Source organism: Lutjanus erythropterus, chromosome 10, assembly GCF_056507025.1.
Source record: "Lutjanus erythropterus isolate fLutEry1 chromosome 10, fLutEry1.hap2, whole genome shotgun sequence".
In the NCBI taxonomy this organism is placed as follows: domain Eukaryota; kingdom Metazoa; phylum Chordata; class Actinopteri; order Lutjaniformes; family Lutjanidae; genus Lutjanus; species Lutjanus erythropterus.
The window spans coordinates 14,767,417-14,780,171 of record NC_139326.1 but is presented as its reverse complement, the minus strand read 5'-3'; the positions used below and the strand labels follow the sequence as shown (position 1 = coordinate 14,780,171).

At 39.9% G+C, this 12,755-nt stretch overlaps 1 protein-coding gene across 1 annotated transcript in view; it reads left to right on the top strand.

Moving 5' to 3' along the window:
* Positions 1-12,142, top strand: part of srrm4 (serine/arginine repetitive matrix 4) — a 74,383-nt gene extending 62,241 nt beyond the window's left edge. Inside the window, exons 7-13 of the mRNA XM_084728359.1 lie at positions 2,075-2,158; positions 3,483-3,648; positions 7,643-7,965; positions 8,183-8,377; positions 9,547-9,648; positions 9,765-9,920; positions 11,395-12,142. Of these exons, the coding sequence (XP_084584485.1) occupies positions 2,075-2,158; positions 3,483-3,648; positions 7,643-7,965; positions 8,183-8,377; positions 9,547-9,648; positions 9,765-9,920; positions 11,395-11,665 (1,297 nt within the window). The 3' untranslated portion in view covers positions 11,666-12,142. The remainder of the gene's footprint in view (positions 1-2,074; positions 2,159-3,482; positions 3,649-7,642; positions 7,966-8,182; positions 8,378-9,546; positions 9,649-9,764; positions 9,921-11,394) is intronic.
* Positions 12,143-12,755: the final 613 nt, after the last annotated feature.

The window sequence follows — 12,755 nt, the reverse complement described above, 5'->3', positions numbered from 1 at the left end:
TGTTAGTTGATGAGTAATTCTAGTTTAGTACAAGTTGGATACATCGTCTTTTTCCTAGTTTTAGATTTTATTCCCTGGCATGGTTGAACTGTCATTTGTTTACATGATGTTTTATTCCAGGTAGGTAGATAGTCATGTAGAAAGAAGGTATTCCTGCTTCTGAACTCTCCTATTAAACTCTGACTGGTCAATTTCTTCTGCAAATGGGGGAAACTTCTGTGAGCAAAACGCCCGACCTGTCTGAATTGATTTGAAAATTAAAGAGACAGTATGCCCCCAAATAAAAACTACATATTTTTCCTCTTGCCTGTGCTATTTATCTATCTAGATAGTTTTGGTGTGAGTTGCAGAGGTTTGGAAAGAGATGTGTGCCCTCTGTCAGATATAATAGGACTAAATGGCACTTGGCTTGTTGACATCTCTAGTCCCGATATCGCCAATACTTGGCAGCTCATGGGGATGGGCCAGAGAAACATAATGTATTTTTGATTTTGGGGTGAACCGCCCTTTTAATCAGTGAGGTCTGGTGCGCAATTCTGTTGCTAAAAAGAAGAACAGTGGGGAAAGAAACAAAAGCAATCAGTCAGGTTTTAAATTTTAAAGCAAACTTTATTTGATAGTTTACAGGAGAGGCAGGGAGACCAAGATGGCAAATGGCATAAAGCAGAACAAAGGTCCACGACCGGACATAAACCCGGGACATTTCGGTTTATGCACTGCACCTTAAAAGCTAGGCCACCAGCCAGGTGAGCTACAGAGTGAGATTAATGGATTAGCGAGGTATGCTGAGTCTAAAGTTAGAGTTTTCAGTGTCACAAAGGTGGCTCTCTCTTAACCTGGCTAGATCAGCAACTTATGCTGAACATATGAAAGCAGGTTATGTTCAGAGTTTCAGTTTAAATCAGCTGTAAAAAAAGCACCACTCTTTAACCTTTTCTTTCCCTGACAATATATATACGTTAAATATGCAAACCTGTTGAACTGAACTTTATAATATCACCAAACTAAGCCGTGTAGATACAGTAGCACAAACTGCATGTGTCATGTTTCCACACGAACCTGATTTTATGCATGGTCCCGATTTGCTGCCAGGTCTACTTAACACTGCTGGAGTTGCAGCCAATAGAGCACAGATTAGAAAATTGATTAGTCTGTTAGTATTTATCAAAGAAAATAGTCTATCAATAAAATTCAGTGTCAGATTTAAATGCACGTCTTGATGTTCAAATATGCTTTATCAATATTTAAGTTTTATAGCTCTAATGTCAGCTGTCAGTTAGAAATAAATGGGAGGCATTGAGTGGTCAAATAAACTGATCAACTTATAAATTTACATGATTAACAATTTTCTGCCAGCATTCCTTTTTTTTGCCTTATTTGCAGCGACGGCGCCGCTTTTTGCTGCAATAATTTTTTCCTCTCGTCTGAAGTTGGCAACACATGACCGGACCATTTTGTGCACAAGAACGGTCAAAAACAGGTTATAGCAATGACCAAAAACCCGTAGGTTGAAGCAGCAGCCTAAAGCAGGGGTACACAGTTTATTTTTGGCATCATTGTTCAAAAGTTCCACAGTAACCTTTCATCATAATGTAATTCAAGGGCTCTGAGAGAAAACTAAACTTCTGCTCCTCCTCTTGGCTCTGTTTTCAGGCTTTAGAAAATCTAGCCTGTGACAGGAGACTTTTCGGCCAATCACAGGTCAGTGAGAGAGTTGGATTTTGAGTTTCATTCCCAAAATGACAATACTTGACGTCCTGGGAATGTGAGTCAACAATCAACTCTCCCTCTCCAGAATCACTTACTTTAATACTCCTCATCACAAAACGAAAAGAATTTATGGGTAATATGTACAAGCTACACAGCAGTCACAGACCATTAGCTACAATCAATTTGAAAGGTATAGACCGGCAGCAGATCCTCATATCTGAGAAGCAGGAATCTGCGTGACAAATGATTAGGTGATGATAAAAATGGTTGTCAAGGAATATCTGTCGATTGACTAATCACAGTGCTCTTAGCTCCTCATCCACTTGAGTCTTCTCTCCTCTGCTCTCCTCATCACCTCCTTCAGTTCACGGACTCACTCGCGGCGGAGACGGCGCTATCGGAGGTCAGAGTCGGACACTTCTTCCTGCCAATCTTCCTCGGAGGACAGGTAGGAAGCCGTCCCTCCTCCTCCTCACCTCCCTCACTCCCTCAGTTTATCTTATCAGCCCGAGGTGTCTGCCGAGTTCCTGGTCACACCGCAGCGATGACTGATAAGACAGAGGTGACTTCTTGATCTCAGGCACGACCGGCTCTTATCACAGCTTCCCAGGAAATGGCTCCAAATTCACTCCACAGATCAGTGCACTCAATTAAAATGACAAACTGCAAAATCTTCACATGTGATAATATGAACGACGTTGTTTTTCACTGGTTTTATTTGATTATACTGCGCAGGTTTGATGGCATGATGTTCTCTTGCAGCCACTAGTGATGACTAACCCTTGAATAATCATTGAATGCATTATGTTACATTTAGAGCCAGAATAGTATCTTCAGAAACAGTTATATTAGTGAACTTTTACACATGTTAATAGGTAAAATTCACTCCAGTTTGAACTCAAACTTAAATGATCTGTAAACTATTCTGATATTACTTTTTAAAAAATCTTTCTGGAGCTCTTTATTGCAACCCCAGTTCCAAAAAAGTTGGGACACCATGTTAATCGTAAATAAAAAACACTACTTACTACTAATACATTTAGTAAAGCTGTTGTCAATAAGCACAGTTCGTTGCTCAATCTTCAAATGGAAGTTGAGATTCTGGGCTAAAGAGGAAAAGGACAATCCCAATTGTTCCAGTGCCAACTTCAAAAGCCAGCATCTGTGACGGCATGGAGGTGTGTTAGTGTCCATGGCATCATGGCTAACTGTTACATCTGTGAAGCCCCCATTAATGCTTGGAAAGGTACAAACAGTTTTTGGAGCGACATATGCTATTCAGTTTAAATATTAAACATCTTGTCTTTGCCCTGTATTCAACTGACTATAGGTCAAAAAGGATTTGCCAGTCATTGCATTCTGTTTTTATTTACCTTTTACACAACATCACAACTTTTCTGGAATTGGTGTTGTAATTACTCATCATAACTATTACTTTTCTTGAGGTATTAAAAGACAGTCAAAATCAAAATCAAGAAATATTAAGCATTAAACAACATTTTTACCAACATTTTTATGCATTTTTATTCACCTCATCGACCAATCTTCCTCGGTAGAATAACTCAGTTTTTCTCTGATTATACAACAGATTGCAATTGATTTTTTAATATAGGCCAGAAAAAAAATGCTGCTGGTATTTCACTGACATTAAATGTGCATAAAAGCCACTTTTTTTTTGCCATTCTCTGAAGTGCAAAATTGGCTGTCACTGACTGCAGGGATTTACGTCATGATTCAGTGTCATGAAAACTAAATCCAGCATTTTCCCACAGACACCATCTGCAAAAATCTGTGGTGCATCAGGCATTAGGAGACCTGGCAGCTGTAGTCGAGGAAACCAATGGAGTGCTCGACCACGCAGACATGAAGTGGAGACCTGCAACCAAATCAGTGTGTAAAACGGCTCCAAAATATCGCTCCATCCTCTCAACAGCCACCGTAAGTACACTTTAGGACTCTTAACGGTGCTGCCGCTTGTTCAGTTTGATTTCTCAGTTATGGCCATGTAAAACAACTTACTTTCAGTGCCTACAGTTTGGCAGTTTGGTGTGGAAAATTAAAAAATTAAAAAAAAAAAAATAACTCTGTAGCTCACTATTAAGATTTTAATTTGACTTCCCCACCCCGTTGTTATAAGAATTCTTACCAAGGATATTTAAATACAATGTTTTTCATAAAGTCTTGTCTCTACATCCATTTCAGTATCCTCTAAGGGATCAATAATTACAAAATGAAAAACTGTATATGGCCTTACTCTGAGCTTCTTTTATAAATTATTTATTTCGCAGTAATTTTCTTGGTTCTTGTTTTAAAAAAAAAATTGTCAGAGAAGACTCTACACAATGATAATGATACCACTGGAAAAATGACACATCCTCCAAAGCTTATTTTCCCTCCTGCTGACAATCAAAGAGTCAAACTGAAATTAAAATAAACTCACTACACATTTGTAACCCCTAATTGAAGGAATCGTTGAAAAGATTTTTGTCCTGTGATTTTAAAAGCACATTCAGTGCCAGTGTTTTTCTAATGAACCTCTGAGCATCAAAACCACGGTCAAGATTAAGAAAATAAAACATTTGTTTACAACTTAAAAATATTTTAACGTGTGCCAGATTTGTAGCTCATTCTCACAGGTTTATATATCTGCCATAGCACACTAGTGCGAGAATAGTTGTGCTGCACAGGAAGTGATGCATTTTTGTTTATAATGAACAGAAACGATAAAAACAGTGTTGTTATACTGCATTTGTTTTGTCAAAACATGACTTGCAAGCATCAGGCAGGAATTGTCTATTGTCATCAAAAATGTGACAGACTGTGCGTAGCTTTAAGGTCAGGGACGGTTTGAGAAGGGACATATATCATTAGCTTCACGAGTGAGATCGTTGTTTGTTTAATCAGAAAGAGTTTATTGCTCTCGCCAAACCCAGCAGACTCCATTTGCATAAAAAGTCATTTTAAAATTGTGAAACACAGCATTCAGGCTCAAGAGAAACAAAATAAAACCCACCAAAAATATCTTGGCTCATCTTTCCACTGCTCCAACAATCACCAAGTCTGTTTTGTTGAAATAAACCCTTAATTCACGGCATTAGTTGTAAAAACACTGAGAGAGGAGCGAGAGGGAGGACAGACATTAGCGAAGAAACGATTCAGAATATTTTCACATCTAACTCTGTGAACATTGGAAAGATGAGCCAAGACATTTTGTCTGTTGAGTTTGAATTAAGTGCGTTTTACAACAATAAAATGACTGTTTTTGTTGATGTAGGCTGGCTGCTTTGATGAGATAATAATGATTTCCGCTTAAACAAAAAGGTTTTTGGCACTTAGAAAACCAATCTGAGCAAAGAATCTAAAATTGAAAAAAAAGTTCTTTTTAATTCAAGACTACACTTTATTTAGTTTTAGACCTACTGAAACACTTATGGTAAAAACAGTAAAGACAACTCAGTGTCGCTTGTCCTGCTGTGCATTTAGAATATGTTTGCGACCTCTAAATATTGTTCACACCAGCATTTGTTCAGATGCCAAGACATGATACAGAAGTGGGTGGGGTTGGGAGGGGGGTTTCTTACCTTTTCACTTCAGCCCCTCTCAGTCCCCTCCGGTCATTGTGTCTGTTTTATGTTATGGTTTGAGCAAACAGTTTCAGTTTTTCAGATTGCAGACCTGGCTTCAGGCTGAAACAAACCAAGAGAAAGCAAACATGTTTAAACTGTGATTGACAACTTCTAGACGACAGACTGTGAATTTTAAATTTGTGCTGTTTATTGCAGGTTGATTTTCCTCTTTTTTTTTTAAAGTGATGTTTCCCAAAGAGCCTCATAAATACAGCTATGTCCTTAAACTCATTGTCTCATGCTTATTGGAGCATGAAATATATTTAATTTCTCTCCAGCAATCATTAAATTATGCTAATTGCACAGACGAATGTTTTTAATTACACACCACAGGGTTTTAATTGAAATTCAATAAATTAATCCATATATTGAATCATGCCTGGCATTCAATATCCTAAGGTCTTTCAGGAGGACTGCACAGTTGGTTACTGAGGGGTAGCCTTACTGTATCAGAATTATTCAGCAATTTCAAAAGTGATGCAGAATGATCTTTGCTTAATATTTCTTTCCCAAAAAAGCAAGCCATAAGGGGAAAGGTAGGTATGACTGGGCAGAAAAACTCTCAAAAATATGAATAATCCACATGAATGTGGTTGATTGTAAAATATCAACCTTTTCTGTCAAGTTTTTTTGTAAATACACTCAACAAAAATATAAAGGCAACACTGGTTTTTGCTCCCATTTTTCATGAGCTGAAGTAAAGATTCCAACACTACTTTTGTGTCACAAAAGGTTTATTTATCTCAAATTTTTGTGCACAGAATCTGTGTTTCTTTCTCTCTTTCTTTTTTTTTTTGATCCGAAATTTGATCTGATCCATATTACAAAACCACAATACAATCCGAACTGTGAGTTTTGTGATCCGTTGCACTCCTATCAATCAGCACCTTTATATGTCACACCTGTCAGGGGGATGGATTATCTTGGCAAAAGAGACGTGCAGATTGATTTATGAACCAAATTTGAGAGAAATAAACTTTTTGCACACATAGAAGAAAGCTTAGATTTTTTTCTTCAACTCATGAAAGATGGGAGCAAAAAAACAAGGCACTGCTTTCATATTTTTGTTGAGCATATTATTGGTGAATTTCTTTTGTGGTGGAAGCACAAGAAACATGGCAACAAAAGGAAAGGAAGCTTTAGCAAAAAAAAAAAAAAAAAAAAAAAAAAAAAAGCCAAGGCAGAGATGAAATGTTAAATGAAAAGTGAAATCTGAGTGCACACAGCGAAGATGCGAATGGTAAATTTCCCTCAGGGTTGGTCTGTTGTGTCGACTTTAGAAGAGATAATGGGAACCCTTCGGGAGGACAGACTCGATAAACCTGAGTGTCTCTTAATCAATAAGTAAAGAGAGATCATACTTTCATGAGAATAGTCAACTGTGATCCTTGGATAGTCACTATCTTTTTCCATCTGTGGACATCTGCAGTAAAATACACTTTGTAGTTTCAGTGTGCGGTAGTTGTACTCAGATACAAGCACACTCTTAAAGTATTCTGGGACTTTTCGCTGCCGAAAAACTCCAAAACAATGCACCATTAAGGAAAGAAAAAGGAACATGCCAATATAAGTCTATCTGGCTCTGGGTTTGAAGAGAGGGTTATTGTCTTTTTCTTGCAATTTACGACTCTAATGATGCACTTATGTTGCCCGCTCTTCCCTTTTTCTTACACCTTACCTACTTAAGGAGGAAATCTTGATTGGTAAGTCGATGCTATCCGCAGATTTAGGGATTTACTTGTAGGTCGGTGCAGGCTAATTATTTACTTCTTACAGGAGAAAGAGCACAGTCATCTGTCCTATTCTGAGGGCTTTCTTAGTTAGACTGATGGGATCTCTCTTTGTCTGCAATCCTTTTCATTTCTACATAATACCCATTTTGTGATGTTTGTTCAATGTTCTTTAAATGAGGCTTTTCAATGGGGCTATTGTTTACTCTTTTTCTCTTCACTCGAGTTAGAGACGGTAGACGCATAGTTTTTCTTTCTTCTCTGCTCTTTTGTTGTTCCTTTCATATAATTGTTTTAGTTTAGACTTACTTTATCTAAATTTGTTTCTTGTTGATTTCTTTGACTTTAGTTGAGTTCAGACTTTCTTTTGAGGTTAATCGCATGCTTCAAATTTGCATGATGTCTTTATCTTTCAAAGTTTTCTGTCCCAAGAAAAAAAAAAGAAATCTCTTCTCTGTGTTTTCAAGGGAATATGTGCCTTTTGTACTAGAGTATTCACAGTGCATCAAAGCTGATAGCAGGTTCCATTTATCAACACGCTTGGTTTTAAGCTGCAGCCTGTTTGTCTGTTTGCAGATTTTGTCGTCAAAACCTGGAAGCGAGCTTTTGCATGGAAACGGATCTCAGCATTTATCAAGCCAGACCGAAGGTCCGCACGATTACGATTCTGGGAATGACACGTCTTCGCCACCATCGAGCAAAACTGGTGTTTCTCGGGCGAGTGTCACTGATAGCAAGAGGAACCACTGTAAACACCTGGCCTCGCCAGAGAAGCTCAAGTTCACTGACAGAGACAACGTCTCTGATTCAGGAAACTCTGTGACCAGCTACGCCTCCTTGTGCAAACCTTATGGAGAGGACAGCTTGTCTGCAACCCTGTTCAGTGGAAACGGCAAGAGGTAATGTAATGTTGTGTTAATAAATAATCCATCTGAATGAATGCTTCCCAGGAAAATTGCAAGCTGTTTATCTTCTGTTTCCACGCTCCGTTTCCTCTTTTGAAATATTCATCTTATGAGTGAGAATAAGGGAGGGCGTCTCTTAAAAACAACACAGGATGCAGTTTTGGCTTTATCAGTCAAAGCAGTGAAACATCTTAATGTGTTTTCTCTGCAGAGAGCAGATAACCTTGGGGTGTCGGGTGGAGGTTGTGAGATCTCCAAAGGCCTCCAGCTGTTCACAGAGAATGAGCAGGTCGTCTGGGAGACGACTGAAAACCCGGTCATCCAGCAGCAGGAGCAGGAGCAGATCCTCGGGGAGTTCCAGATACTCCGCTCGCTACTCTCGAAGCCTGTCACTGTCATCTTGCAGGTGTGTTAACTACTTAAATGTTGTATATCACTAACATCCACCAGCACAAAAGTTACAATAACTACGGTTCTCCACACATGTATTTCAATTTGCACATAAAAAAAAGTGGAAAAGTGGGACACCCTGGTGGCAAAGTGATTAAAGCCCCATTTCCACTGCATTGTACAGCTCGACTCGACTTGATTTAACTCTTCTTGCTGTTTGGGGTGGATTATCATTATGGGTAGTACCTGGTACCTGGTAATTTAACTGGTATCACCTTCCTCACGGTTCTAATCTAGCTGAGCCGATACTAAAAGGTGATGTGTAAATAATGTTTGGCAGTAAATGTACAGTTACAGTTTGTCCGCACTGCACCCCACCTCACAGTGAGCCAAGGGCAAATTTCTTATCATAAGGTAACAAAAACACAACAGTTCTTTGTTTCAGGTGATTATACACTGATCTGTCAATAAACCCCTAAATGTTGCACATTTTATTTCCTCTAGAGCACAAACATCAGGTCAAGATTTCAATTTGTCTAATACTTTGGTTGACCTGCAAAACCAATGACATTTCCATCAGCCTCAGCTGCACTTGGATGGTGAACATGCTGAGCAAGTCTAAGCTAAATATCAGCCGGCTAACGTTGTCACTGTGAGCATGAAGTACGGCCTCACAGAGCCACTCGCATAGCTGTTGTCTCTCAGTCTTATTCAAATGCACCTTGACATGGCCGTACCTGCTACTGTACTTGTATTTGTGTATTGCAGACAGAACACTGTTGACATGTGCTGCTACACAACATTACATCCCTGCGCTGCACTAGAAAGCCCCAGGAGTAGGAAAAGAGCAAGGGTGTCAGGGTGTAGGTAATCATAATGTCCCCGTTTCCAGTCTAAATGGACACCACATGTGGATCAAAACAGAAAAATTAATTCATTAACAAAAACACAAATGTTGTCTTAGGTGAGAAAAAGCAGCAAAATTGGATAATGAATCAGAATTAGTGGTGTGTGATGTTTTCATGTATATGTAATATACTTGCAAAAAGAAGATGGTCTATGCACTGATGGATATGTCATTTTACTGAGACTTCAGGAATTTGCATCAGAATTTGTGTAACATTTTATAACTACTGCTGCTTTGCTCGATTCTCTGAGATAACTGTCTGTTATTGTTGTTGTCAGCTCATACTCGCGCTCACCAAGTTACTCAGCTAATCTGAGGCGACGAGGCAGCGTGGCCAGCCTGAGCTCCAGAGGAAGTTACTCCAGATACAGTGCTGACAGGTGAACTTTACGAAATGTTTCTGCTGCTAATGGCGGCTCATTAGTGTCGTACAAGAACAAAAATATATTTACATTGTTGGCGATTAAATTTTGACATTGTTGTGTCTGCTTCCCAGACTACGAGACAGAAAGAGAACACCGAGCTCCAGAGAGACGGATGTGAAGCATGCACACAAGGTTAGCAGGAAGAGACGAAGACGTAAATCCTACTCTCCTATGAAGAAAAGGAGGAGAGACTCACCAAGCCATCTGGAAGCACGCCGAATCACAAGGTAGAGCTTTCCCAGCCTGGTTATTTATAGCCACAATATACATTTTTATGCCTACAGGCAGCAAAAATGCAGTGCTGGTCCTTCCCAGCCGCCCCCTCAGTTGGACAAGTCCCCAACCTGAAGTCTTTCCCTCCTGTTGATGAGTTGTGTACCATGAAATGGCATTTAGCCAGAGGATGAGATAACCGTCAGCTCTAAAGCCACCACAGGTGCTACAGAAGCAGATGGCAAGCACAGACAATCTGAAATCGTAAAAACAAGAAATAAAAAAGAACAAGGAAGTCTGATCTTCACCTTTTTTTCAAACAGATCTGGTCTGCCAGACAATTAGTGTTACTTCTCTTTCATTTCATGCAGCTCCTTGACAGCTGCAAATGACAACCACCCAGAAAAATGTGTGCAAATGAACACAGGCCAGCCTCAGAGAGACTAACTGATTTAATGTAGTTATTGCTTAATATTTGCATATTGATTATGGGTAAAATAAGTATGTGCAATATAGGAGAGCCTGTTTGTAGTGACAAACCTGTAGAGAACTGTCATCCGCTTCTGTCATTCCCCTCAGTTCTACAGAGAATTTTAGTGTTTCTTAGCTCATCATTAAGGTTTTCCTACCCTTTTTAATTTTGTTGTGCCTTTTTCCTGCTTAAATAAAGTTTTACAAAAGCAGGCAGATGATGTTGGTTACTAGCTGGTGAAAAGAAAAGAGATTAAAGGAGATGCTAATGTTGCTCTGTCTGCTGGATGTCCACCCGGTGAATATAAGTCCAATATTAATGTTCTTTTAGCTCTGTTTTGGGTCTCCACCATCTACTGGTGGAATTATGTGGCTCTTTACCTGCTGAATTCTCCACTATGTTCACCAGCTAGCCACTAACTTCCGTCTGTCTGTATAATCTATTTTTTAAAGGCTTGAAATTTGTAGGTAACGTAGGTAAACCTGGGGCATCCTGGTAGCTCAGTTGGTAGACTGTGTGCCTTCTCTGCAGCCTTTGACTCCTACCTGCGGCGCTTTGGTGCATGTCATTCCCCGACTCTCTCTCCCCGTTTCCTGTCCTTACTTTAGCTGTCCTATCAATAAAAAACATAAAAGCCCAAAAAATTCAAACATATATGGAAACTTACCATAACAGTGATTAAATTACCTGAATTTAAGCAGGTGCTGGGATACTTGGTCTTGTCACAGGTGCGCTCCGGTACATAAGCAAAAAGCAACACTGATGAGGCTGGTGGGAGTGAACCAAAACAGTGAAATTGCAGCAGTGAAACTAAAACAAGGAGCTAAAAGATGCTAAAGACTTTGGTTTGTCACCATGAGCGACCCCTTTCTGATCACACACAGTTATTTGACACATTGTTGACATAAAAATAGGGATCACTGCAGCTTTAAGGTTTAGTAAAATGTACACATTGCAGCTTTCGCTCTCCTGCTGTTTGTCAGTTTCACAGCACTTACCTTTTTGGCTCTCCACAGTGCCAGGAAGAGACCCATCCCTTATTTCCGACCCAGTCCTTCCTCCAGCAGTCGGTCCACCAGCGTGTCGTCCTGGAGCAGCCTCTTCACCCGCAGCCGCAGTCGCAGCCCAATCCACAGCATCAGCCGGAGCAGGAGCAGGAGCCGGAGCCACACTTACTCCTCCTACAGGAGCTACAGCCGCAGTTCTTCCTGGAACTCAATCTTTGGGACCCGCAGCCGCAGCAGGAGTCGCGGTCCGTTGAACAAACGCAACAAAACCAGGCATTAGGTTTCTCAGAGAACATTAAGGGACTGAATCGCCAGCCGTGTTTCCAGTTGAGAGCGGGGACAGTGTGGATGTTGGAGCAATCGACTGTGTATGTCTCCGTGCTCCGCTTTGACGCTTGACTGGAAATGTCCCAACAGGGGTCTGACTGCGTCTTTCATTGATGCAGTCGTGTTCGCTCTGCCCACAGAGACCGTTGGAGACTGAATGTCTTTTTGTTTGTTTGTTTTCTTGTACTGCATCCTCTTGCATCAGCACTCACAATGGCCTGAGACTGTTCATCTCGTAGATATTTACAATAGAAACTGCACAAAACATAAAAACAGTATTCCTGCATTTGATCAAATAACACCTCTGCTTTCCTTATTTCTAGGTCCATGCACTTAGACATTAAATTATTCTTTTAAATTAACCTAATATTTATTTTAAAATTGATAGTTAATAGGTGCATAATGAGGCCTGAGGGTACGAAGAATGGTTAAAATGGTTAAAAACTAAAGTTTATTTGTTTTTTTTTGGGACAATACACAGTACGTGTTGGCTAATGCAAGTACAGATACAACAGGTAAAAACTTTAAAAGTTTCATAGGACACTGGACATTTACTGCTTCATGATGTCAGGTGTGTATGTTGTAGTTTTTGCGCAGAGAAATGAAGTATTGATGTAACATTTGAGCCATTTGATCTGAGTATTTACACATGGCTTCAGAGGGATCGTTGTCAGGAATAAGGAAAAGGTTTATTGCTCTGATCTCTGCACTTCACAAGGTGGAGAACAAACGCGTTCCCGCTGAAAAATGAATCGGTGAGGGTGGCCTGACGGCGAGCAAACTGCCTGTCAGCTCAAATGTCAAATTAATTTATCCTCTGATCAGGTGGAAAACAATTGAAATGTCAGTCCATGTAATACAACAGAGAGCGATTGAAACGTTGTGCAGGGACGAGGAGGAGGGGGGATTTCTTTTGACAAAATGTTCAGGGTGTCAGGGGAGGTACTTTCCTCGACTACTCATGGTGACTAAAACATGTAATTGATTATTTTCGAGGGGAAAGGATACTTTAGAGTAAAGGTCATGTTTTTTTTTATTTTGTT